Source organism: Lontra canadensis, unplaced genomic scaffold (assembly GCF_010015895.1).
Source record: "Lontra canadensis isolate GAN:19392208 unplaced genomic scaffold, GSC_riverotter_1.0 scaffold2, whole genome shotgun sequence".
NCBI classification, from domain to species: Eukaryota; Metazoa; Chordata; class Mammalia; order Carnivora; family Mustelidae; genus Lontra; species Lontra canadensis.
This window is the reverse complement of record NW_022630996.1, coordinates 13969464-13996704: the sequence shown is the minus strand read 5'-3', so window position 1 is coordinate 13996704 and position 27241 is coordinate 13969464. Positions and strand designations below refer to the sequence as shown.

Genomic DNA, 27241 nt, shown 5'->3' with positions numbered 1-27241 from the left:
CACATCGGGCTCCCTGTTCAGAGGAAAGCCTGCTTCTCCTTCTCCCACTCCCCCTGCTTGTGTTCCCTCTCACTGCCTCTCTGTCAAGTAAATTAATAGAAATCTTAAAAAAGAAAAAAAGTCCTATTTAGAAGTATATTGACAGAATTTCATGTAATAAAAAAGTTGAAAAATATAACCTACAAACAAAAACTACATTAAGATGTTCAGTGGATCAAAAAGCACTTAGGAACATGTTCTTTGATTTATAGTCGTTTCATGGTTATAACACAAAGTCATAATTATTCTTAACACCATATGGAATTCATTCGGTAATTATGGGTCCTTATTTCCTGAGTGAATGTTGTATTAACTTTTTAGCTGGTTGAATGTTACCTGGCAGTTGAGAATTATGGTTTGAAGTGATTTGTATGGGAGGGGATCATGACCATGCGTACTCTAAACAAGGTCATCTAGCTATAAAAAACATAGTCTTCATAACCCTTCTTAAAAACCCACAGTCATCTGCAGTTTCATCCTTTTGCATAAATTCTGGCCTGAGTTTTTACTAAGTTTCAAATTCTTAAAGTTGTCCTTGATCTGGGATTGCATGCTTCCTCAGAGAAAGTTTATAGTAATTGGAGAATGTCATAAGGGTCTGCATATCACAATACTTGTAGATTACATCTCTGGGCTCTTTCACTCAAAGGTGTTTTTGCATTTCTTAGTATTCAAGTAACATTATTCTTCTGTGATTTTTGACCATAGCCTATATCTCCCTGTAATTTGTATCAATGCTAAAATGATTTGACTATCCGAAATTTCTAGCATAGATGTATTTCAGTTGAAGGTGGACATTTCCCAAGTTTGTTGAAACGATTCATTAGGAGCCAACTAGATCAGCTGAATGATGTTGCCATTGTTTGTTTTGGCAGGACTCATTACAAAATTTATTGATTTCTTCACCAGGTGCTTTTTTTTTTTTTTTTTTTCCCCGGAAAAAAAATGCTATGTTAGTATTTTATTTTACATAATTTCTTTACTTTGATTTCCTCCTGCTGACCAAATAGTGTGAAATGTACATCCATCATTTCCTTAGCTAACCTGACTTTACTCTTGGCTTTTTCAACCCTAGATTTCCTAGGTTTTCTGTGGCATTGCTTATGAGTGTTGTACCATTTAAGAAGAAAGGCCAAAATCATTTTGAGGCAAACATGTTCTTTTATTCTTGTTTATGACAACAAAATAATGAAATTCAAAATTGTCCATTATTAAAGAATTCATAATGTTCAGACATTGCTGTCAAAATCCTTGAGTCATTTTCATGTGGAGAACAGTAACATGGCTGTGGCAGCTTTAGTGGAGCAGCCACTGTTGGCTTCTTTTCTTGGCATTAGGAAACCTAGTCATGATACCGATGATCAGGCACAAGTTTCATATCAGAGCTTAGGGAATTCAGCATCTCACCAGATTTCCATTTGCCTGTTGTCTTTTCCTTACAGTTTTTTAGCCTTTTTTCCTCTATTCCTACTACCTCTGAGTAGCAGTGATGTTCTGTTGATGTTGGAATTTGTGTTAAGAATTGACTTTCGGTTTCTGATGCAATTGTATCTTAGGAATAGCTTTGATTCCTATGAAATGATTGGCACTTGTTCATTTTTAAATTATCACTGATAGTTATGAAATAATTCACCTTCCTTTTTATCTGTCGCTCACATAGTTACAATGAGATATTTGTGCGCAGCGTCCTATTGGCCTGTCCATAGGGCATTTACTGTTGGAGGTATTGAACCCCAGGAACAGGACTGGAGAGGAGAATGCAGATATGTTAGAGAAAGGAAAATAAGAGCTATTTGCTCATAGACGCGAAGGTCCACAAATCTAAACGAAAAAGAAAGCTCTCCATTTCTAACCCTAAATTCATTTTGCTCATGCAGTGCCGGGAAGAGGACTATCAAAAGGAATCACAGCTCAGTTATTCTGTGTAGTCTTTGGAAAGCCGCATTCCCAGTTAGTTTCTTTCCTCCTCTTCTCCCAAGAGCTGTTAGAGGTCTTGGAACGGAAAACCCACCGTGACGGGCCTGAGATTTTAAACTAGCGGAGCAGTTTCTTACGTCCAGCCAGTTTCTTGATAAGGATCCAGGGGGAATCCAGCACTACAACATTACAACATGCGGTTTGGGGGCTCCCATAGGACTTGCTTTTTCGTCAAGTTTAAGCTCTTGCTGCAGCACAGCTCTGTACCATCTGGGATGCTAGCATTCAAGCAGTTAGTGCAGCTATCTGAGCGGTCTGCCACACCAGTACCAGCCTGAAGAGATCATCGTTCCTCAGTTTCACTCAGTGCTTAACGACTGCCAGATTAATTGGCAAGAAGGAAAAGCTCTGTGTGATGTACTGAACAGGCCTGTGTGCACAATTAAGGAGTTGCTCAAGTAGCCAGTGTTGAGCTTTATTTCTCTTTTGTTAACCAATCTCAAGAAAGAAAGCCTTTGTTACGGTTTAGCCAGTGTCATTTTGTTGGTGTTTATTTTCTAGCCTTTCAAAATAGGAAGAAAATTATTTCATGTTTAACTTAAAATCCATACAGAATTGCACTTACATCAGTTGTTTCTGTACTTTAAAATTAATTATGCACAATCCCATGAGTTACTGTTTATCTACTTTGCCAAGAAATCCATGAGTTCTGGCGTTAGAAGTGTTTAGTAATTTTGGAGGCACCTGGGTGGCCCAGTCAGTTGAGCATCCAACTTGATCTCGGCTCAGGTCTTGATCTTGGGATTGTGAGTTGAAGCCCCACACTGGGCACCGTGCTGGGCCTGGAGCCTACTTAGAATATATATATATGGGAGATATATGGAGCCTACTTTGAAAATATATATATATGGGAGATATATATCTATATCTATATATATATATAGATATAGATATATATGGGAGATATATATCTATATCTATATATAGATATAGATATAGATATAGATATCGTGGCTCAGTTGGTTAAAACTTCTGCTTTCGACTGAGGTCATAATCACAGGGTTCTGAGATTGAGTTCCTGCACTGGGCCTCTTGCTCAGTAGGGAGTCTGCTTCTCCCTCTGCCTGCTGCACCCCCTGCTTGCGCACTCTCTCTCTCTCACAGATAAATAAAATCTTTTTTTAAAAAAGTTTTTAATAAATTTGGTTTATTCTTTAGGTCTCTCCCATGTCTGGAAAGTGATTAATTAGAGAAGGTATCTAGAATAAGTCCACTTCCATTGCAGCTGGCATAGCTTTATAAATTTCTTTTGCAACAAGGATCTTAGACAGCATCTTACACCATCAGGGCCATGCCATCAGATGTCTGCTAGTGACCGTTTTAGCATCTTGCCTTATAGTTGTTGTATTCACCTTCTTGAGATGAAAGGAAAGGAAGCTGAAGACAGATGCATGGCATTACCTTTTTCAGTTGCCTACTTTGGAAGTCCTAGGATACCCTACCTTTGTAAAGGTTTAGTTTAAGCTTACGTATACTCACTAGCTATACTTTTGAGAGCACCGAATATAAACTAAATATATACTAAAGTAATTGTCTGCCTGATCTCAAATCTGTTAGTAGGATATCAAACTCCAAAATTTAAATATGAGTAGTCTTCTGTGGGGAAGATACAAATTTTAAAACTTATATACACTTGGTCTCCTTTTTGAGATTGTTTTTTTTCCTCCCAGAAAAAAATGATTCTGGTGACTGACCAGTGGTAAACTGTTTTCTCCTTCAGTTGTAAACCACCCATTTAGAGAAATTAAGGTGGACTTCCTTTCTTATGCATTACATTCAGCCTGGCCCAGAGATGCTGTAATTGTGTTATTCTTTAAGCCACCTTGTGCTTTTGACTAGTGCAGAATGTCTTTTGATATTAATATATTATGTGGTATAGTATTAAATTCTCCTTTATCTATAGCCTGCAGCTCAATTTTAAAATTGCAAAATAATGTGACGTTTTCCTATGAGCAAATTTCCTTTATCCGTGTCTCCAATAACCTGTTTTAAAAGACATTCCTTCCCTGTCACCACTTCAGACTCTATGTACAGTTGAGTCTGCATCCTCAGAAGAGTAAAGGATAGCTAAGGTGAGGACCTCCTTTTCTTGTCTTGGTCTTAGTAACAAACATTATTCCATCTTTCCAAAATGGTATATGTATACATAAGCAGCTTGGGAAAGATGTTACCTTTTTTTTTTTTAAAGTCAGCTCTTTTACTTCTGTTATAAAGTTCTATTCAGTGGCCAGAAATTAAGATTCCTTCAAATTAGAGATAGATCCTCAAAACTGAAGTTCAGCTGGAAATTAGATTGGGAAGAAAGATACAGCTCCGTCCGTACCCAAGAGTCTTATCTTCCCGGGTTTGCTTCTTAACACTGTGGACAGCTTCTTCTCTTTGTGAAACTGAAGCCACTGCCGGCTCATTTGAAAGTTGGAGAGTGTTAAATTTCTTTTATGGGACTTTTTTTTTTTTTTAAGATTTTATTTATTTATTTGACAGACAGAGATTACAAATAGGCAGAGAGGCAGGCAGAGAGAGAGGAGGAAGCAGGCTCCCTGCTGAGCAGAGAGCCCGATGCTCTATCCCAGGACTCTGAGATCATGATCTGAGCCGAAGGCAGAGGCTTTAACCCACTGAGCCACCCAGGCGCCCCCTTTTATGGGACTTTTAAATAATAACATTTATTGATGTTTGTGATGTAAAAAAATGTTTATCATAGAAATTTAGGAAATTACTAAGGTTAAAGAAGGAAAACCACTGTTAATTAACTTATGAGACTTACTTGGTTTTTCCTGACTTTCTTCTGTTACCCCACGTCATAAATCCCAGAAAAAGCTAAAAAAAAAAAAAAAAGGGCAGAGAGGGAACGCAGCCATTCTCATTGTGTTTTACTACATGTGAGTAAGAGCAGGGGGGTGCAAGTGTGTGTCCCTGCCCTTACTTAGATCCCTTTAAGCACTGCCCCTTCACAAACTGACAGTCTGAAAATAATTTTCTTGATCTGTATCTTTTAAGCCTCAACTACGGATATAAGTATTCCCCAGAAGCTATAGGGAGCTGCCTTGTTCAGCTTCCTCTAAAACTCATTTGAATGTTTAAGCCCTTTATGCGCCATTTATTAAAGCAGCTTTTTGTGATGTTTGAAGCATTTTCATACCCAAGAAGAGCTTTCTGTTTAGGTGGACTTTTTAATATGACCATAAGTAAACCCACACCCAAAAAGAATTAGGTACTTTTCAAAGGCCAGAGGAAAAGCAGAGAAAAACAAAGCAAAAACAAAACAGATGAACATAAATGTAAATAAGGAATCCTGGAAACAAGAGTTCCCTTACCATGCTTGAACAAATGTCTCTCCAAAAAATGTAATTCTCTGCTCACCAGCTAAGATTCAGTTTTATATTTCATATGAGACTCCTTTTCTTAGTGTGTGAAGCAGAAAACTGCAACTTTTGAGGTTCTACTCTTTCCTTACCCTCCTCTTCTGCGCCAACATGGCTTGGGTTGTACCTAAAGGACCTATATCAGAAATGGAAATCATGAGGGAACTCTGGAGTAGCAGGCATGAGCTAGTTGGAGCTTTTAAACAGAAATGCTTTGGGGGCATCAGCTCTCTTCTCACATTGGTGTTCTAGGTCATTGTTGCACTGTGTTAGGTGTGTTCTGCAATTTTCCCCCATTCCTCTCATGATCCTCTCTCATTTATCTTATTTTTGCCCAGTCTGTATGGACTTTTTAGGTTTTCCCTTTTCTTCCTTTCCTTCCTTTTCTTTCTTTCTTTCTTCCTAGTACAAGTAATTTTCTGATCCCAGGTTTGGTGAATGTGTTAACACTGCTTTGTGAATAAATAAACGAGTGATCTGCTGAACGATTGCAATTGTAGAATTATGTTGTATGTAATGTACATATGGAGAAAGAATGTTATTTTGTTCATTTTCTTAATAAAAAGTTATATATGTACACTAAAGGATGTCTCTTACGTTTGCTGAAACTACTTTTGAAGTCAACTTTTAAAAATGTTTATATACTTTATACTTTGCATTTGTTGTATTTTTCCTTCAAAAAGGTGAGTTTTATTCAGGCTTCCAAAGTAGGAAAATGATACGTGCTGCAGAAGGGCCCTTTGGTGTTTTCCTTTGAGACAAGGCCGAAATAAAGAAGTTCTGATGGATCTCACAGAGTTTCCTGGAGAAGTTTCCCTTTTTAAAGAACACTGGTAAATTATTTCATAAGATGGTGTCTTTTATCTACCACTGATATCCAGCCATATCTGATCTGTTTTGTAAATTTGGGCAGGTGTTTCCCAGGTTTTCTTTAAGGGGGGACATACCTGTGTAACTTAGGAACTAGAAGAAAATTAATTGTACAAAAGATAGTAAAGAGAGTTGGAGCTCGGGGCACCTGGGTGGCTCAGTGGGTTAAAGCCTCTGCCTTCGGCTCAGGTCATGATCCTAGGGTTCTGGGATCAAGCCCCGAGGAGCCTGCTTCTTCCTCTCTCTCTGCCTGCCTCTCTGCCTACTTGTGATCTCCATCTGTCAAATAAATAAATAAAATCTTTTTAAAAAAAAGTTGGAGCTGTTGCAAAGTTTTGAAAAATTCTGGATCCCTGTGCCTAATAAAGGGTAAGAAGCTCAGATATGCCGAGCACAGATCATGAGTTGTTAGGGGGAGTGCTGTGCGTTTTCATCAGACGGGCTGGACAGGACCTCCTCTTGACCCTTTTTATCTCCTGGCCTTGTTTACATGCTTATTAGCTTTGTGGTCCTGCATTCCGCAGTGCGTTAGTTTGTCAACTGATTTTATTCAAAATGGGGATTATGTTTTCTCAATTTATAAATCAAATAATCCTCTTACTGCGTAGCTTTCGTTTCTAGAGTGTGCTTTGAGCATGGCTCATAAGTAACATCTTTGTTTTCAAAACCGGAAAACATGATGTGCAGTGCTAAGGTAAGAAATTGGCCTTTCCTTGGTTAATCCTCCAGAGAATTAACTCAAACTGATCAAAATGTGGGACACTACCTCTTCTCTCTTGATACATTTTGTCTTCTGGCAGGAAGACAGCAAATAACTAAGGAGGGCTTTGTGTTGAACAGTTGAGATGACAGCTCCTCACACGCCAAGTGAGTATGGAGACCTTCAGAGGTTGAAGTGCTAACTTCAGAGCCTCTTCTTACCCAAGGACATAATCCAGCTCCAACAGGGAGATGGCTGTGTGTGCCCATACTGCTATACTTAGAAAAGTCAACCATGAAGTCAGTGGAAATTGAAAAACATATTTTTCCTGTTAATGAAGGCAGTATTTTTTTGTTAACCACTATGAGTGGAAAGGCAAGCTGATGGCCATCCTGAAGCCTATGTGAGTCCTGGCTCAGACGTAAATACGAGTTGGTAATGTTCCTTCTTTCCCTTAGCACCACAAATGCCACATCTTCTTTTGCCGTTTAGTGTCTTGGCAGAAGAAAAGGAAGAGAAATTTTCGCTTTTTGTTGTATAGGGAAGGTGAGATACTAGAACGTGATGCCGGAAACATCCTATCATTCTCACTCTGAAACTTCTCTCGTGTTCATAGGGGACTCTCCCCGCTCCCAGACCCTCATCTTGGAAAAGCAAAGGCAGTTATATCCTTCCCAGAGACGTTCTTATCACAGGGAAGAGAGGAAAGCTCTACGTTGAGGCAGCCTGTCCACTGCCGTGCAAGGAAATTTTAATAGTTGGCAAACCCCAAGCAGGGAGATTAGGACACTGGGCGACATGTACACACACATTGTTACAGCCACCGTCTGAACTTGGGCCAGAGAATGGGTGGCCCAGGGCAGAAGCAGGAACCCTGGGCTTATTTCCATATCCACCAGGGACTTCCGTGTAGCACTGGGCAGCCTCAGTTCCTCTGCCTCACTTTCTCCTTCTGACACACACGTTGGCGGCAGATCCTGTTTGCTAGGGTGGTGCTTTTTTTTTAAATCTGTAAAATGCCAAGCTCTTTGAAAAATTCCGTCTCCGTATTTATCACTTGTGTTAATTATAATAGCCAGGCCTGTTCTTTACTTTTTTCCCGTAGGCTACAGAAGAAATGCCTGGTTGCGGACTGAGCTTGCAGGATTCTGGAAGTGTGAGTGACAGAGGCCTAACAAATTGGAAAGGACCACTGAGTGCTTCTTGGTTGGCGGGGCATGGAACAGGGTCAATGACCTACTCAGGAAAAGAGCGGAGCCTCAGGTCTCATTGGTGGCCAGCGATAAACTGTGAGCCATTCTCTTCTTAGAACAGCGTGCCTCGGGCATGGCCAAGAGGCTTGCCCAAGTTCCTGGTGCTTGAACTCTTTTCTGTATTCTTGGCACACTCTTGAAGTTGACCTCAAAACACCCCTGGCCCAACTCTGGCTCACCATTAGGGTGTTGACTATCTTTTAGAACTCCCATATGAAAGGAAGACCCTATGGTTGGGTGGGGGGGGGATTCTGTTTTAACAGCGGTCGCATTCTAGAAACGTACTTTGTTGTTGGAACTCCCGCCTTAATGTGGTCTTGAGAAAAGAACGTAAGACCGAAGAGAAGCGATACACGCTGCCACTGAAATAACCCTTCCTCCCTGTACCTAATTTCCCTGCTGGTAGAGAAGGGCCCCTTCTTCCACGGGCCCGTGGAAGAGACTGATGTGGAGCAGCTTGAACATGGCCCAGCTTCTTCAAGACGGTTTCCCTTCTGCAGTTCTGCAAGTTGAGAGCGATAGTTTTCCCCTCCTAGTGAGGGAGACACGGAGCTAATACCGCCCCTGGAAAAGGAAGAGCAGCAGAACCATTTGAGTGCCGGCTTCCCTGCGCTTCCTCCATCTTCACTCACATCTCCGGACAAGGGGCGGGGAGACGCTTCTTAGGACAAGTAAACAGAGTCTTTTGTGAGCAGTAACAGGGCCAGAACGGAACCTCCTTGGTTTTTTTTTTACATCTTTATTTGTTTTGTCCGTATAGCAGTGTTTTCACACCTGACCGGGGCTCCAGGATCTTTGGTGGGGGGTGACTCGTAATTGTATCTGAGGCAGAAGTGGAAGAAATGAAGAAGGTAGAACACTGATAAACGCGTGAGAAAAGACTCAGCTGGGATCACTACAACAGCCCAAGATCACCAGGATCCCCCTCTTCCTTCCTTTCAGCTTCTCCCTTCCTCTTTCACTCTCCGCACCCTCTAGTTGGGCAGCACAGCCTAAGAGCAGAGGACACTGCCCTCGCTAGAGCGTCGGCCATGAGCCTCGCACACAGGTGAAGCACATGAGCCAGTCAGTCAAGTTCGACAGGGCTTGAGCCAGCTTACACAAAAGCACTTTAATTGACAGTATACAGTTCTCCAAAATATAGTTTTGTAAGAAAATGGCAATAATTAAGTATAGTCTTTACAAACAAGTTTCCCAGTGAATTCCAGTGTACTTCAGACCCCTGTCCGCGAAGACACACGCTCCCGCAGTCGCCTGGGCTAACTAACATTCACTAATAACAAAAAAGACACACATCAAATAGTCATCCCCTCCCTTCCACTCAGTGCTGGGTTTTCACCAAACCTGAGCCGATCAGCTTGTGACAGTGATAAAAGAGAAGTCACTGCTTTACTTTTGCCCCCTCTGCCTTCCCGGAGCTTGTTTCCTTTGATCCATAGTCCTGCTAGTAGAAGATCCATATGTAAAAGCTCATTCAAAACTGTTTCTTGACAGTAAAGTATCATTCATTTAAGTCTTAGACCTAAATAACTCCGAGCAAGTGGAGACCGGTATGGTTCCTATTGTGGTCCTCGGGCTCTCCCTAGCCTTGCAGCAGGACACAGAAAGGGAATTCTGCCCTTTGTGGAGTCCTGGTGCCTGTTCTTAATTTACAGATTCACCCTGAGGCCCACAGCATCGGTGTTTTAATCCTCTCTCTCTCGCTAACCATGTGATTTTGGCCAAGCTTCTGTCTTTCTGGGCTTGTTTCTTTTTCTAGAAGAACAAAAGATTGGACTAGGTCTCTAAAAGCCTCTCCCTAGGACTAGAGTGTCTCCAAGCCTTCCTGTAATAGGCTAGGACTTAGCTGAGGAGGGGGATTGAGGATCGCATTTAAAAATAAAAATGCCTGATCTCTTAGACAAATACTTTGTCATCAGCTTGTCTTATATTTCACTTTTCGCTGGAGAAAAACAAACAAAAACTTGTCGTTTCTAGTGAAACAGACATTTACATTTACATTCCTGTTCAGAGGAAAAAAAAAAAGCCACCTCAAATAGCAAATGTTTTTACAGTGTATATTCGCTTAAAGCAGTGCTGGGTAGATTACCATGTGGCTGTGGTATTTACATTATTAAGAACTATGTATGTATGTATCAGCTTGGACTTGTTTTCCAAAGTTTCTTCAGTATATTGTCAAAAAAAGGTTAAAGCTCAAGAAGTGGTTTAAATAAACTTCCTGCTAGCTTTCCTTATAACAAGGGAAAAAGAGACTGGCGTCTAGACTAGATTAAACCCGTATTCTGTCCTACGATGCAAAGCCTATTCTGTACCTCCTTCATAAGCACTGCTGCTGCCCTCCCCATTCACAGAACAGCATGCTTTCCCACTGGGTTTCCATCCAGTCATCAGACTCCTGATTTCTGGCCTTTTATGCAGCTTAGGGAAGCCAGTCTGCCCCTGATCCCAAGTTGATAATCTCTTTTTGGCACAACTTGTTTGAAGTCATGCTGAGTTCCTGGTGTTCCTCTTCTTTCTTCTCAGCCCCAGAATCTGACTTACCAGACAGCACTGAACCCAGTGCAGTTGTGGGATGAAGGTGACCTCTACAGATGCTTGGCTGTAGGACCTTGACACAGATGTCTGTGGCAAGAGCAAGCCAGGCAAGGTACTGGATTCTGAAGTTGCCCTCAAAGGCTGGAGCTGCCCAGCCTGGATGCACCAGAAGGAGCATCTGAACCAGCCCAAAGCTTCCCAAGGTTCTCCTTGGATGGAGCCACCACAGTCATTCCTCTTGACCAAGTGTGATTTTACGCTAGTCCTTGCCAGTCGTCATCTCTCTGCCCAAGAGGCCGTGGGGCTGGAGCCTTCGATCAGTTTGTGGAGGCGTACTTGCTGCCTCCGTCCGAAGGCCTGGCTGGTAAAATGAGTAGGAGTAGCAAAGGAGTAGTAATCCAGTCTGGCCTCTTCCACAGACACCCACAGGGTGAAAAGAATCAAATGCTGGGCAGGCAGGAAGCAAACAGAGCTCTTCCCAGTGTAACAAGATTTCCTTTTTTCCCCTCCCAAGCTAGCACTGTTCTCTACCCTGCTAACCTCCAGACGCTAGTGAATCAGGGCAAGGACTTGTGGATCCTTGTTAGTCCACCATCTCTCTAGCTCTTGGGAAACTCCCTGGGGGCTCTACACTCCAGAACCCTAGGATATCAAAGGCCAAAGGCTATGAATAAGGAATCAAGGCAGCCAGGGAGGGATAGCAGTTCTGCCCATCCTCCTAGTTCATGCCAGGAGATTTGCACCCAGGAGCAAAAGAGACCGTGGTCAATGTTCCACAAAATCTGGGATTTGGGCTTCCCAGAAAATTGGATTGAACCCCACTCTGTCCAGTCCTCAGGTGCCTTCGCTTGGGAACTAATGGCTAAGCTCCCTCAAAACCCCTTCCCGGTACTGTTTCCCTGAGATGCCACCAGAAACTGCAGAAGCAGGCAGCCTGCTAGGATCACAGAGGAGGGGACACGGCAAGGCCCAGCTGCATGCCCGAACAGTGAGAGGTCACTGGGAACCCCACAGGCACCCCCAGGCTGCTCCTGAGCACCTTAAAATGCATCACACTTTCTAGGCCTTTCTAGCCCTACAGCACAGGAGAACCAGGAGTCAATAAGATTAGTTAACTGAAAGGTCTCCCAGCAGTTGGAGCTTTGGCTTGTGGCAGTAGAGGGCTGGATGAAAAACAAATACAACAAAACTCTCAGCAACTTGAAAAGTCCCTGAGTTTCCTCTGGAACAGAGAGTAAAGCCTATCCTTCCTAACCGCGTCGATCGATTGTCTGGTGAAACACCACTCTGTGGACTGGGCCCTGGGAAAGTCTGCCCTACAGCTATGGCTCTCTCTTGCTGGATATCAGGGGGATCTCTGAACTTGGGGCCTCACCCCACCGACCGAGCAGTGAACAACAGAAACACTTTTTCATAGCTGCTGCAGATTTCAGTCCCCGGTGGGAGTGGGAGGCCAAAGGAGTTCCTGCCCTGGGTGATGGGCCAGGACCCATCCTGGGGGTGAAGGGCCTCCCCTTTTCTCTTCACCTGTAAAAGGATCCCTGAAGCAGACCTCGTTCACACTGGAGTCTTGTGTGGGTTAAGTCTCAAGGTCCCTAAGCAGATGCAAGGAAGCCAGAATCCGGAGCAAGGGCTTCGAAGCCACGAAGGGACGGTGTGAGTCCCAGAGGCCCTAGGACAGAGGGGGGCTACAGACTGCGTGGGGGGCGGGGCAAGCACAAAGGGGACGGACACACTGGCAGGCGAGGCTGGGGACCTGTACTTGGAAGGAATCCGATGCCCTGGAGACAGGATCTGGCCCTGCCGTCCCTTCCATCCCATCCGTCCCATCCATTGTCACATCGACTGCGAGCTTCACCCCACTGGGAGCAGCTCTGAGGGGAGGCGGTAGCGATGGCAGCAGTGGGGCGTGGCAGGAAAGCGCACGACACCGAATCGGGGATCTGTGTTTCCATCGGGCCTCTGTACCCTCGGATGTGAGCTGAAGGGATTCTACCAGATGACCACGTGGGTGCACTCCCTCTCGTCTTCCAGCAGCACTGAGCTCAGGCACTAGTGGGTTATTTTACAAGAGGAATCTAGACAGAATGTGATTGGTTCAGTTTGACAAGGGAAAATTAAGGCCCTGTGGGGATTGGGAGGAGGGACCCTCCAAGTCTGCTTCCCTCCCCCACCTTTCCCTCAGCTGGGAAGGATTTTCCTCCCCTGTCCAAATGGCACTTGAGGTGGTTCAGTCTGGAGCCCTGTGGTCCTGTTGGAGGCTGCCTGCGGACCTGACTAGAGGTGCGTGTCTTCCTCCTCGTCAAGGTCATCCTTGGCCAGGTTGTCCAGAGGGACGATCCAGCTGTCCCCCAGCTCCCCATTAAGGTTGACCACCTTTTTCTCCTGCATCTCGGATGAGGTCTCCATCACTTCCAGCGTGGGATTGTCATGGTAACCATTCTCCACTGTCTGCAGCTCCTCTGTTAGCCGTTGCTAGGATAGGGAAGACGACCCAAGAAAGGGTAATTTTTGAGGGCTCATGGGCTTAATATTACACAAGTACCCCTACAATCGAGGAACCCCAGTTTGGGTAGGGTGCGCAATAAATGCTCTTGGAGGCCATCGTGGCTGCTGGCCCGGCATCCTAGAATTCCCAGCTCGCTTGACCTTTACCCTGTTGGCAGATCCATGAAGTCAGCAAAAATGGACTTGTGTTTTCCAGAAGCCTCCCGTCTCTTTCCTCCATTTCTCCCCCCTCCCCAAACTTAACTCTCTAGGCACCTGCCTCACCCCACTGTCCTCAATCAGGAAGGACTATAAGAAAATGACTTTCATCAGGCCGGGTGACTAAGGACCTCTCTTAAGCGTAAGTAAGATGGGTACAGCAGGTCCTGTGCTGTCTCTGCCATAGAGAGGAGCCACCTGGAGGCAGTGCTTTCTCTGGGCTTTATCTGAGCTACAACCTGGATCACAGTCACGTCACCTGGGAAGCTTTTAGCAAATACTCAGACCCAGAGATTCTGTTTCAGTCGGTGTGTGAGGAGGCAGGCGTGCGACTTTTCCTAACCGTCCCCGCGGTGCACAGCCCGGGCTGAGGACTGCATGTGGTGCAAGTGGCGTGACGGGAATTCGGGGAAGGCGGGTAAAGAACTTCTGGTCAACCAGGGATGCCCCTACCCCTACCCATTTCTTTCAGGGAATCCTCAGAGCAGCTTTGCAAGGAGAGTATTATCCCCACACGCGGAAAAGCTCAGACAGGCGGTGCTCAAGGTCACACAGATAATCGCAGGCAGAGCGAGGGCTTATCCCCGGTCTTCTGGACTCCAAAGGCCACGACCTTCCCTTCCCTTCCCCCGCGCGCTTCTTCCGTCTGCCCTGTGACTGTGCAGTTCCTTCCTGTAAGGGATGGTCTCTGCCTGTCTGAAAGGGCCCGTGGCCCACTCCCTTTCCTCTAATAGGGGAGTCACGGGCGGAAGTCATCTGGCCAACTGGTCTGTTTCCTCACCTGGTCCTTCTTCTGGGAGAGGCGCTGGTGGCAGCAGCCGTAGAGGGCGGCGACCAGGAGCAGGAAGGACGCCATGCAGACAATGGTGATGATGAGAGGCATGCTGAACCGGTCCTCGGTCTCTTCGGGGGGCCCTTGGTCCCCGAGCTTCATGTTACTGACTCCCACCTGCCAGGAAAGAGGACGTTATGTGGCAAAATACAGAATGGGGGTCACTCCTACCCGGTTATGAGCTCTTCTGCTTGGCGTTCTTGGGGGCTGAGCCCATCACCCTGCTGTCCCCTCTCTAACCCCGCCGTACTCCGGCTGCTCGCAGGTGGGACTCCTCCACCACGAGAGAGGAAGTGCCGACCCACGGGAAGCGCTTACCTCTTTCAGCTCATCCCATTTGTCTTTCAGCGACTCATACACGTCCCCGGGCAGGAGGTTTGCTGTGGAGGGGAGAGACGCTGCTAGCGGTCCGGCTCAGAGGGAAGTGTAGGGGACGGAGACTGGGCCCCAAGAGGAGGACGTGCTGTACCTCAGTCTCCTGCGTGCTGTCTCTCTCGGGGGGCCCTGGAAGGGGGCCTGCCCTGACCCTTCATAGGAAGCACCAGCCCTGACCCATCTTCATGGCTCCCGAGTGGTCAACCTCCGGCCCATTCCCTCCCCACTTAGACCCCAGCACCCCCCACCCTCAACTCACTCTGCACCGTGATTTCTTTGATCGCCACTGCCTGGGAGTCTTGAACAGGTACCAGCAGTATATGGCACGTGTCTTGAGCTGGGTTGAAGGTGGCTTTTGCTGCTCGGCACAGAAGTGTGACCAGTTTGTCATCTGAACTGCTGTTCCCCGCCTATTGAGGGGAGACCACAAGTGAGTCCTCAGGGACCAGGACAGCAGCCTTGGCTTGTGGGGCTGCCCTTCAGAGCCAAGGTCAGGAGGATGCTATTGCCTGGTGTGAACCTAATTCCCTCTTCCTTCAAGTGGGGCGATTCCCTGGCCTGGCAGGAGTCACAGGTTATGTGCTGTTCTGGGCCGGTCCCTGCCTTCTCTGACTCCTGCAAATCTCTTTCCCCTGGTCCCCTTACCCTGTTTATCTCGTCTGTAGCTGAACAGTACCTCTCACCTGAGTGCCCCAATCTCTCTCAGAGCTCTTCAGGGGTCATGACCTAATGCCCTTCTCGTCTCCTAGGAGGGACTGAGGGGGCACTGCCCAGCAGCCTGACACTTGCCAGGTGCTGATGCCCAGTTTGAAGACCTCAGGAGGGGAAGCCCCAGCTCTCAGCCCAGGGTTATCTTTCCCAAAGTTGCAGCAGGCATGCCCTTCCCTAGACTAAGACTCTAGCCATGAAGCCAGGAAAGGCCATCACTGAACAAGGGAATACGGGAGTATCTTGAAGATGCACACGGGACCATCTTGGAGGGGAATCTTCTATACTTCTCACCAGACGGAGCGTGGCCAACATGGCTTTAGGGCTGAGGGTGAGGAAACAAAGTGTAGACAGCTTTTACCTGGTCCTGCCATGTCATCTAGAGATACCCCAGGCTGTGTTTCTCTAACCTGATTTTGGAATAGGGTACTGAGGTGAAGAAAAGGACTTGGCATGGCTCACCTCAGGACCCCAAGCCATGCTGGGGTTTCTATCTGGGATTTCCTAAGCTTACTATTTCCTCTGCCTCACACTGACAGGGCTCCGGGGCACACAGAAAAAATGCTTCTCCCACTCAGTCTCACAACCTGGCACGTTTTAGCCAAAAAGAGAGCGTGAGAATGGCTGGGCATGCATCAGTGTGATTCCTGCCTTGTCCAATAAGCCCAGCCCCAGGGCAACACTGTTCCCTTGAAAAATACAGTCTAAATGTACGCTTTTGGGATATTCTGGCAAAATGGGCACCCAGGAGAAAAGGACTGTAAAACAAACAAAAAAAACACAAAAAAATACAGGTGGCATTAAAATGCTGTAAAGCCAAGTTCTCCATCTTTTAGAAACCCTATGGTTCAGTTCTATTTCCTAGGGGGTGTTTTCAAAAGTAGTCACTGACCAGGAGAGGGCAGCCATGAGCCACCCATAATCCTCAAAGACTAGAGCGTGGCAACAGCAACCCCCCTCCAACATAGCGCTCCCTCCCAACCAAATGTCCTCGTGCACAAGCAGACACTCCCACCCCAGCACACACACACACACCCCGAGTATGAGCAATGGCTGCCCCGATGCTCAGGAGCTCTGACTCCACGGGCTGGAGAGAGATCATGTCTGCACTGTTCTTCCAGAGACTGTCAGATGAGTACATGGACCCGCGGACACACAACCCCAGATTATCAGAACAGGGAATGTTAGTTTGGCTGACTGAGCCTCTTGTTTTCAGCCGGGGCCTCTGAAGGCCAAAGAGATCAACTTAGCTAAACCACAGCCTGAACTAGGAAGGTCTCCAGACTCGGAGAACATGTGAATCATCACACAGTGCAAGCCCAGGAGACCTGGGCTGGGGCCTTCTGGCCCCACAGCAGCCCTGTGGGACTTGGCTTAGGGCAACCTGAACTTCACTTTGTCTGGCAGCTGGAAGGGGCCACTTCCCCCAGAAAGAGCAGGGGCAGGAGAGAACACATTCCTCAGTCCGTTTTCAGAAGGAACACTTCATGCCCTTCTACCTTCCCTACCGCTGCTGCTAAACCACAGTTTGGGGGTGTAGATCAGGGTGGAGCCTAGAGTGGCAGGATACTCACACAGAGGCTCATTTTCGTCAAGTTCAGTATGAGCATCTTGTCAGTTAGCCCTCCAGGAGATTCGCACTTTATCTAGAAGAAGCAGTCACTGGGATTCAGCTTCAGGCTGAGCCTGGCAGGGTCCCATCCCTGACCCCTCCCTTCCTCCCCGCTGGGTGGGCAACACAAAGGAAGGAGCTCCTGAGAAGCTGGGCGGTGTGCCTGCACAGAGTTTCATAGCCAGGTGTGTTGCTGGCTGGCCAGCTGTCTAAGCCAGAATCTGGCAAAGCCAGGGAGAGGGGGTGAATGGGTGACAGTTCCCAACAGCCCTTGCCAGGGGCTCTGGGCTGGAAGGGCGGGTAGAAACACTTTTTAGAGCCCCTTCCATCTGAGGCTAGGCTCTCTTATCTGTCCCATCCCTGCTGGAAGTACCCTGTCATCCACATGAGCCGAGGAAGGAGGGACGCTGGGGACGCGAGGGGCAACTGAAGTCAACTGGGTGCTGGAGCTTCTGGATCCCTCGACAGGAGATGTGGCCACAGGTCCTGATGAAGGGCCTGCAGGATGCGAAGTCTCCAAAGAAGGGATCCCAGTGGTGAAAGAAGAGGTCCCAGTGATGGCCGAAGAGGTCCCAGTGACAGCTGGTATCACGCTGGATTTCTGCAGATCTCCTTGTAAGGGAACCAGTGATGCTGTAATTAGGAAAGCAAAGGCTCTGAGAAAAGATGAGTGGTATCTCTAAGAGCAGAGGGCAGTCTTGGGGCACCTGGGTGGCTCAGTGGGTTAAAGCCTCTGCCTTCCGCTCAAGTCATGATCCCAGGGTCCTGGGATCGAGCCCATCATCCGGCTCTCTGCTCGGCAGGGAGCCTGCTTCCCCCTCTCTCCGCCCGCCTCTCTGCCTACTGGTGATCTCTCTCTATCAAATAAATAAAAAAAAATTTAAAAAAAAAATCAGAGGGCAGTCTCCCTTGTTCTTGTTCTTAGTTCCTGGGGCTTCTTTGGCCTTACCCCCCCACCTAGCCCACAAGCTAGAAGAAGCAAACAGATGGAGTCATTTCCTGTACCGTATTCCAGGGTGGGTCAGACTGCGCAAGCCAGTGTGAGCCCCGATGCCAGTGACGTCAGCAGCAACAGCTAATACTCAACGGGCACTCCATCTGGGGGTGTGTCCTCAGCACCCCCACGCTTACTTTCTTAGTTAATCCTCACAACACCCTGACGAAGAAGGTACCATAAATAACCCTCATTTATATCAGGAAACCGGGCTCAAGGGGCCTGATGATTTGCCCAAGGTCACATGTGAAGAAGCGGCCCATCAGGGACTTGAATCCAGGTGTATCCAGCTCAGAGCCCCTGCTCTGATTGCAGGATGAGACCACCTGCAGGAGAAGCAGGTGCACTGAGCACCAGTACGCATTCCAGCCACCTCCGGAGTTCTTTACAACCCCGACTCAGGTCCACACCGAGAAATTCTGATTCCATAGATCTGCCATCGGTCATGATCGTGAGGCCCATGATCCACCCGTGGGTTTTAAAATTTATTTACTGGGTTAAGATCAGCACTTTTAGGGGCACCTGGGTGGCTCAGTGGGTTAAAGCCTCTGCCTTCAGCTCAGGTCATGATCTCACGGTCCTGAGATCGAGCCCCGCATCGGGCTCTCTGCTTGCAGGGACCCTGCTTCCCCCTCTCTCTCCCTGCCTGCTTCTCTGTCCACTTCTGGTCTCTGTCAAATAAATAAATTTTTTAAAAAATCTTAAAAAAAGGGCGCCTGGGTGGCTCAGTGGGTTAAGCCGCTGCCTTCGGCTCAGGTCATGATCTCGGAGCCCTGGGATCGAGCCCTGCATCGGGCTCTCTGCTCAGCAGGGAGCCTGCTTCCTCCCCCTCTCTCTCTGCCTGCCTCTCTGCCTGCTTGTGATCTCTCTGTCAAATAAATAAATAAAATCTTTAAAAAAAAAAAATCTTAAAAAAAACAAAAAGATCAGCACTTTTAAAAGGGAACCAAGGACATGGGATGGAGTAGAAAGTATTAGAGCCCATCACATACAGGAAGAATCAACCCTGGTCAGTAAAACTGTTATTATCAGTTACACGTGTTGTTACGTATGTGTTCTTCATTTGTATTCCTGGATCATGGTGTAAAACTAAATAAAATATATTTCCTGCTGGTGACTGCCAATTTGAGAAACACTGTTGTGGAGTACTACTGCCCCGCCAACGGCGACCACCCAAGTCTTACCCATGAATAGACTGCTGGGTTGTTTGTGTTCAACTGGGCAGGCCAGAACACTGGCCCCTCATCAGAAGAACCCAGCAGTGTTGGCCGGCGCCTGTCACTGAAGGGGGAACCTGGCCCAAGTGAAGGTGCTGTATTCACAGAATTTAACCCTCAGCATGAATTCCGTCTTCCAGCTCAGCAACTGGATAGAACATAAGCATTCAGAAGGTTCTTGCTTGGGGGGGAAAAAAAAAAAAAAAGCAATACGTGGGGTGACTAGTTGGCTCAGAGGAGCACCTGACTCTTGCTCTCGGGGTGAGGGGTTCAAGCCCCAGTTTGGGTGTGGAGCCTACTTAATTAAAAAAAAAAAAAAAAGAAAGAAAAAGGCATGACTTACTTGCTGTGGGAAGTGTCCCGTGGGACGTGGAGCTGGGGCCCGCCTTCGTGCCTGAACTACTGGGAGCTGCCGTGGGGATTTTGTCAGAATGGCTCACCGGAGGCTTCGAAGGACCAGGGCTTGTACTTGCTTGGTGTGGGCTTGTTGGGGTGGCGCCGGCAGGAAGAGAAGAAGCGGGGCTGGAGGTGCTGGGCGGGTCTGCAGGCGCAGCAGCAGCCTGTTTCCCGCCCCCAGGGGTCGTGCTGCTGGCGGGACCACCATGGGCCTCCCCGGCTCCCGCTCCGGCTGCGGGGCTGCGGGTGCCTTCGGGCTTCACGGTGTGAGTGGTTGAGGAGACTGTCGTCTTGTTGAAACCTTGGCTATCCTCTGAGCCATCACTAGCTACACTGGGGTTGCTGGAGGCCTTCCCGTCCTTGTCAGCGGCCGTTTGGGGTGTGGCTGTCGTCGCCCCTGAGCCGCTGGGTGCTATTGGGGATCCTCCGCTGGTGACAGTGGTCGTCTTCGTTTGCTCAGTGTTTGCTGGGGCTGTGGTTGCTGGGGCTGTGCGTGATCCAGTCTCCTTCCCGTGAGTCCCCCCTTCAATACCGGCTGCCGGTGCTACAAGGGGCTGAGCTGCGGTTGTAGCTGCTCCGTCGGCGGTAGCTGCTCCGTCGGCGGTAGCTGCTCCGTCGGCGGTAGCTGCTCCGTCGGCGGTAACGGCTCCGTCGGCGGTAGCGGCTCCGTCGGCGGTAGCTGCTCCGGCGTTGGTAGCTGCTCCGTCGGCGGTAGCTGCTCCGTCGGCGGTAGCTGCTCCGTCGGCGGTAGCTGCTCCGTCGGCGGTAGCTGCTCCGTCGGCTGGAGCTGCTCCGTCGGCGGTAGCTGCTCCGTCGGCTGTAGCTGCTCCGTCGGCGGTAGCTGCTCCGTCGGCGGTAGCTGCTCCGTCGGCTGTAGCTGCTCCGTCGGCGGTAGCTGCTCCGTCGGCTGTAGCTGCTCCGTCCGCAGTAGCTGCTCCGTCAGCTGTAGCTGCTCCGTCGGCAGGAGGGTCTGTTCACAAAGATAGCACAGAAGCAAGTTAGGGCATTACCGGAAGCAATTCTGGCCACACGTTCTCCTGCTCTTCCTCTGATCTAGAGGCCCTGCTCCCATCTACCTTGGCCGAAGGCCTGGGTCTTTGATGTGCCAGATTCTCTCACGTTCAAGAGGCCTCTCTGGCCAACAAGAGTGAAGCAAGGGAGATTCTGCTGCGATAAGGACCAGGCCGGCCAATCCCCCGGCACGTGGAAGCCTGCGGCCAGTGCCCTGCCCCCTCCCCGCACCCCGCTCCAGGCGCGCAACCTTCTCCTTTTCCATATGCCACCACAGAGCCGGCCACCGAGGTCCCCTCTGCCTCCTTCGCCCCAGCTCCCAGCCACGTGACCCTGCAGAAGACTCAGCTTTTTTTTTTTTTTTAAGATTTATTCATCAGACATAAAGAGAGAGGCAGAGCACAAGCAGGGGGAGGGGCAGAAGGACTCATGCCTACTGAATCGTCCTGTTGTAGGCATGACAAAAGAGCCATGCCTCTGTTCTCCAGAAAGTAGAATCTAGAAGGAGAAACAGAACAGTGACAAGACAAATTGCTGGGGCGCCTGGGTGGCTCAGTGGGTTAAAGCCTCTGCCTTCGGCTCAGGTCATGATCCCAGGGTCCTGGGATCAAGCCCCACGAGCCCCACATCCGGCTCTCTGCTCAGCAGGGAGCCTGCTTCATCCTCTCTCTGCCTGCCTCTCTGCCTACTTGTGATCTCTGTCTGTCAAATAAATAAATAAATAATCTTTAGGGGGAAAAAAGACACAAATTGCTATTTAAGTACGACTGTGAGACATGCCACGGAAAAGAAGGTCAGAGTGCTTTGACTCCGTTCAGCATGGTAGCTTCACCTTAGCAGATTAGGGTAGGAAGGCCTTATTAATTTTATTCATTTGTTTAACAGTTATTTATGAGGGGAACTGTTCAGTATGGGCCCTAGGATACAATGGTAAGACACATATAATCCATATCCTCGGGGAGCTTACATCCTGGTGGGCAAGACAGGAATTAAACAAGTGGGACAGAACAATGAAACATCGAGATTGTATGGGACAAATGAACAAGGAGATGATGCACAGAACGGAGGATGGGGCTGTTTAGACAGGGAGGTGAGGAGACGCTTCCCAGAGGTGCCCATTCAGCTGAGGCTTGAAGGATAACAAGAATTGTGCACAGAGAGGGAGGAAATGCGAGCCAAGCAGAAGAACAGAACCTGCAAAGGCCCCAGAGCAGAGAGAACTAAGACATGTGTGGATGGATACTGAGTGAGGGTGGCAGGGAGCAGGGCTCAGAGAATCGGGGCTTCACAGATAGAGGGCCAGGAACTTACTGTCCAGACCCCTACATTTTTGAGATGAAAAGGAGACTCTTAAAAACCATACCCTCCCATACCATTGACCTTTAAAAAAAAAAAAAATCAGGGGAGCCTGGGTGGCTCAGTGGGTTAAGGCTTTGGCTCGGGTCATGATCTCAGGGTCCTGGTATTGAGCCCCACATCGGACTCTCTGCTCGGCGGAGAGCCTGCTTCCCTTCCTCTCTCTCTCTGCCTGCCTCTCTGCCTACTTGTGATCTCTGTCAAATAAATAAAATCTTTAAATAAATAAATAAATAATCATTTCCCAAGTAAAATGAGACATAAGATCACCCTCCTTAGAGACCAAAATAAAGATTCTGGACTTTATTCTAAGCGCAAAAAGAAGCCACTGAAGGTTTTAAGCAAAGAAGTCTTATAGGGTGATCTGCAAAGAAACACACTTGCTGCTTTGGGGGCTGTGGACTGGGAGGGAGAGCATGTGGAAATGGGAAGAAAGAGGCTAAGACAGTAATCCAGATGGAATGGATGACAGTTGTACAAACTTATTGACAACTGAGACAAAAGGAGAATGGGTCAAGATTATATTTGCAAGGGGCACCTGGGTGGCTCAGTGGGTTAAAGCCTCTGTCTTCGGCTCAGGACATGATCCCAGGGTCCTGGGATCGAGCCCCACATCGGGCTCTCTGCTCAGCAGGGAGCCTGCTTCCTCCTCCTCTCTCTCTCTGCCTGTCTCTTTGCCTACTTGTGATCTCTGTCTGTCAAATAAATAAAATCTTAAAAAAAAAAAAAAAAAGATTATATTTGCAGGGGGCGCCTGGGTGGCTCAGTGGGTTAAAGCCTCGGCCTTCAGCTCAGGTCATGATCCCGGGGTCCTGGGATCGAGCCCCAAGTGGGCTCTCTGCTCAGAGGGGAGCCTGCTTCCTCCTCTCTCTGCCTGCTTCTCTGCCTACTTGTGATCTCCATCTGTCAAATAAATAAATAAAGTCTTAAAAAGAAATAAATAAAGTCTTATAAATAAATAAATAAAGTCTTTTAAAAAAAGATCATATTTGGGGGGCACCTGGAGGGCTCAGTTTGTAGAGCCTGTCACTCTTGATCTCAGGGCCATATGTTCAAGCCCCACACTGGGGGGAGAGCTTACTTTTTAAGACTATATTTTGGAGACAGAATCAACTACTAATGTATTACTAAGGGAGGACACAAGGGGAATCAGGATTCTTTCTGGTTTTCTGTTCAGAGCAGAAGGGAGAGAGTGGTGGGAAGAATGTAGTTGACATTTACCATTCTTTTTTTTTTTTTTTTTTAAGATTTTATTTATTTGTCAGACAGAAAGGGAGAGAGAGAGCACAAACCGGGGGAGGGGCAGAGGGAAAGAAGGCCCCCCACTGAGCAAGAAGCCAGATGCAGGATTTGTTCCCAGGACCCCAGGATCATGACTCCGCCAGAAGGCAGACGCCTAACCAACTGAGCCACCCAGGCATCCCATGGACCTTTATTTTTTGTAGCCAATCAGAACCTATGCCATTTTTCTCTATTTGGGGAACCCCCCACACAATAAAACGTTGATGACAGCAGGATTTGTCTCCTCCTTGCTTATTATAGGTACTGAGGATGACAGATATTTCCTTTTCTAGCCTCCCTTGTGACTAGAGCACAAGCACGTGCTAAGCTGTCATGAACTAGACACTTTGATCCCAGCCACTGAGTGAAGAGGCAGTAGATTATGAGGAACTCTGATGGCAGTAACCATGACCTCATGCTCAAGGGCGAGCAGCAGTGGAGGTGATCTAGAGTATCCACAGCCAAAACTCCAGCACCAGGTGCTTGGCGCCGCTGAGCCGTACGCCCTCTTTGGACCACTGCTATAGCCTAACTTGGGTGATATTAAAGTCGCTCTAAATGTGGTCTCCAGCAATCCCTGTTCCTCCATAAGCAACACAGTAACCCAGTATATTTCACACATGCATGTGCACACACACACACACAAACACAATTTTGCTACTGAAAAGCAGAAATTTATGTCAGGAGTGGTTGTAAGCAATAGGACTTCAAGGATTCATTTTAGGGCTTACTGGGGTTAAAGGCAGAATTCTGCAAGTATGAGGGGACACGACTCTAGTATCCTATGGCATCTTGTGGAGAAGCAGTCACATTATCACCTGTCATCTGGAATGAAATGTCCATGAAGTGGCTTCGGTATTCGCTGACAGAGAAGAGTAGGAAGGACACACATAAAAGGACATGTGTTAAAAATCAATGTACGGGGGCGCCTGGGTGGCTCAGCGGGTTAAGCCTCTGCCTTCAGCTCAGGTCATGGTTTCAGGGTCCTGGGATCGAGCCCGACATCGGGCTCTCTGCACAACAGGGAGCCTGCTTCCCCCTCTCTCTCTGCCTGCCTCTCTGCCTGCGCGAAATCTGTCAAATAAATAACTAAAAACTTAAAAAAAAAAAAAATGCACCAGGGGAGCCTGGGTGGCTCAGTTGGTTAAGCGTCAGACTCCTGGTTTCAGCTAGGGTCATGAGCTCAGGCTCCTGGGGTACAGCCCCACATTAGGCTCCCTGCTCAGCGGGGAGTCTGCTTCAGATTCCTTCCTCACCTCCCTCCCCTAACTCATTCTATCTCTAAATAAACAAATAATCTTAAAAAAATCATTTAAAACAATCAATGTACCATTATGGTTTGTCAGTGGTTTTTCCTTCTTAGCAGTCATAAAATAGCAGTGCTCCCTATCACTGAGGATACTTTTTTGACAAGAGATTGCTGAGGGCAATACCAGCACATTTGAGTAATTAGGGAATGTGGAATAGGGTGGTTACTTCTCACTGTGGTGAACAGCTTAAAACAGGGTTCCTTAAATCCCAAAATTACTGACATTTTTTGGGCTAGGATATTTATTTGTTATAGGAGGTTGTATGCATTGCAGGATATTTAACAATATCCCTGGTCTCTATCGACTAGATGTGAGTAACATATACCCACATCTCTCCCCAGTTGTGAAAAACAAAAATATCTTTATATATTGCCAAATGTCCCCTAGAAGAGATAAAAATCACTACCAGTGAAAACTGGCTTAAAGAAAGAGAATAATGTTCAAGCCTTACAGTGGGCATAGACCTCACTTTAGAAAAAGAACAAATTCTCCTTCCTAAATCCTCCTATCAAAGCACAGACAAGGGGCGCCTGGGTGGCTAAGTGGGTTGAGCCTCTGCCTTCGGCTCAGATCATGATCTCGGGTCCTGGGATCGAGCCCCGCATTGGGCTCTCTGCTCAGCAGGGAGCCTGCTTCCTCCTCTCTCTGCCTGTTTCTCTGCCGACTTGTGATCTGTCAAATCAATAAATAAAATCTTAAAAAAAAAAAAAAAAAAGGCAGACTGAAAACCAGAGACTTTCTGAGACTACAGTAAAGGGATCTTACTGTTTGCAGCCGGAGAGCAGAGAAGACCAAAAGACAAAAGGAGAAGTCTGATCCCATGAGTTGCCAAATTACAGTGTTAGTTTAATTCACAGCTTCACCAGGTCTCTTATGTGAAAAAAGGGCCTTGGGAATCGGAATGGTGAAATAGGAGAGAATGCAGATGAACCCCAGTATCCGAAAGTCTTAGTCTGCAACCGAGCTCATCGCCGGGATCCTCAGCTGCTGTTTTCCTGTCTGCTGCAGCAGCTCCCACCTTGCTTGAAAACGCTGCCATAGGCTCACCCGAGCTCAAGGACACAGAAAGCCACATCTCCTCACCTCTTCAACCTTTCCCAACCCTGTAACAGCCGCCAGGCTCCCGTACGCCCCAGAAAGTCAAATGCAGAGTCTGCCCCAGGAGAAGGCTCACACACAGAAACGTCTGGCACGATTCTAGCAAGCTTGTACGGTTTTACAACAGGAGTGTGCTAGATCAAGGATGGGGAGCAGAGCAGGCTGAATTTATCAACGTGGGTCTGCATACGAGAGTTTTTGGCATCAATGGGCTGACCTAAGCGGTTAGAAGTAGAGGTTCTACTCTTCTTCTTCGTTGGTGAACTGAAACCTGCACTCACTGGTAGTCTACATTAAGTACAGTTAAGTTCCCCCAAATATCCCGGAATAACGAGTAAGATGAAATCCGAAATCTTAAGAGAGCGAGAAGTGTGAGAACCGGGAGTATCACAGCGGCGCCTGGGTGCCTTAGTTCGTTAAACCGCCCCACTCTTGGTTTCAGCTCCGCTCATGGTCTCACGGTTGTGGGGTGGAGCCCCACATTTTGTTCTAAACTGGGCACGGAGTTGGCTTCCGACTCTCTCTCCCTCTCTCTGCCCCTCCCCCACCCTGCTTTCATGTGCGCTTGCTCGCTCTCATTCTGTCTCTCAAATAAATAATTTTTTTTTTTTAAGAAGAATAATCAGGACACCTGGGTAACTCAAGTTGGTTGAGTGTCTGCCTTTGGCTTGGGTCATAATCCCAGGGTCCTGGAATCTGGTCCCGCATCAGGCTTCCTGCTCAGTGGGGAGTTTGTTTCTCCCTCTGCCTGCCGCTCCCCCTGCTTGTGCTCTCTTGCTTGTGCTCTCTCTCTGACAAATGGATAAATAAAATCTTAAAATAAATTAACAAAGAGATAAATAAATAAATACATGTCTATCACGTATAATCTGCTCACTCACACTTTTTCTGTTAGAAGAGCTCCAATGACACCTGCTTCACCGAGGCTTTAAAAAATACTGTATTTCATGAGTTCTAAGATGCACATCTGTTCATGTCTGTGAAATGAGGATGTTTTATAAGTTACTATAGGTCCCATTTTGACAGTGGTCTTTTTTTTTCTAAGTGGTTCATAGATCATCTTACCATTCATTGATAGTATCAGATTTGATTAAATTTGAGATATTATTTTGTTTTTTTTTTTTTAAGATTTTATTTATTGGGGCACCTGGGTGGCTCAGTGGGTTAAAGCCTCTGCCTTCAGCTCAGGTCATGATCCCAGGGTCCTGGGATCAAGCCCCGCATCGGGCTCCCTGCTCAGTGGGGAGTCTGCTTCCCCTCCTGTCTCTCTGCCTGCCTCTCTGCCTACTTGTGATCTCTGTCTGTCAAGTAAATAAATAAAAAAAATCTTTAAAAAAATTTATTTATTTACTTGACAGACAGGGAGAGCAAGCAAGAGCGGGAACACAAGCGGATGGAGTGGGGGAGGGAGAAGCAGGCTTCCACCGAGCAGAGAGCCCGATGCGGGGCTCGATCTCAGGACCCTGGGATCACGACCTGAGTCGAAGGCAGAGGCTTAACGACTGAGCCACCCAGGCACCCTGAATTTGGGATATTGTTGAGGAGACTAGTAGCATATCCTAAGAGATCACTGTGGCTGTTCTTCATTGCAGGTGTGCTATAGGCG

At 47.5% G+C, this 27241-nt stretch overlaps 1 protein-coding gene across 1 annotated transcript in view; it reads right to left on the bottom strand.

The window, feature by feature from the left end:
• Window positions 1-11708: 11708 nt before the first annotated feature.
• PODXL (podocalyxin like) overlaps window positions 11709-27241 on the bottom strand; it is a 48179-nt gene continuing 32646 nt past the window's right edge. The window contains exons 5-11 of the mRNA XM_032866545.1: window positions 19527-20549; window positions 17346-17605; window positions 16935-17006; window positions 14912-15062; window positions 14596-14657; window positions 14227-14394; window positions 11709-13214 (exon numbers count right to left, since the gene is read on the bottom strand). Of these exons, the coding sequence (XP_032722436.1) occupies window positions 13017-13214; window positions 14227-14394; window positions 14596-14657; window positions 14912-15062; window positions 16935-17006; window positions 17346-17605; window positions 19527-20549 (1934 nt within the window). The 3' untranslated portion in view covers window positions 11709-13016. The remainder of the gene's footprint in view (window positions 13215-14226; window positions 14395-14595; window positions 14658-14911; window positions 15063-16934; window positions 17007-17345; window positions 17606-19526; window positions 20550-27241) is intronic.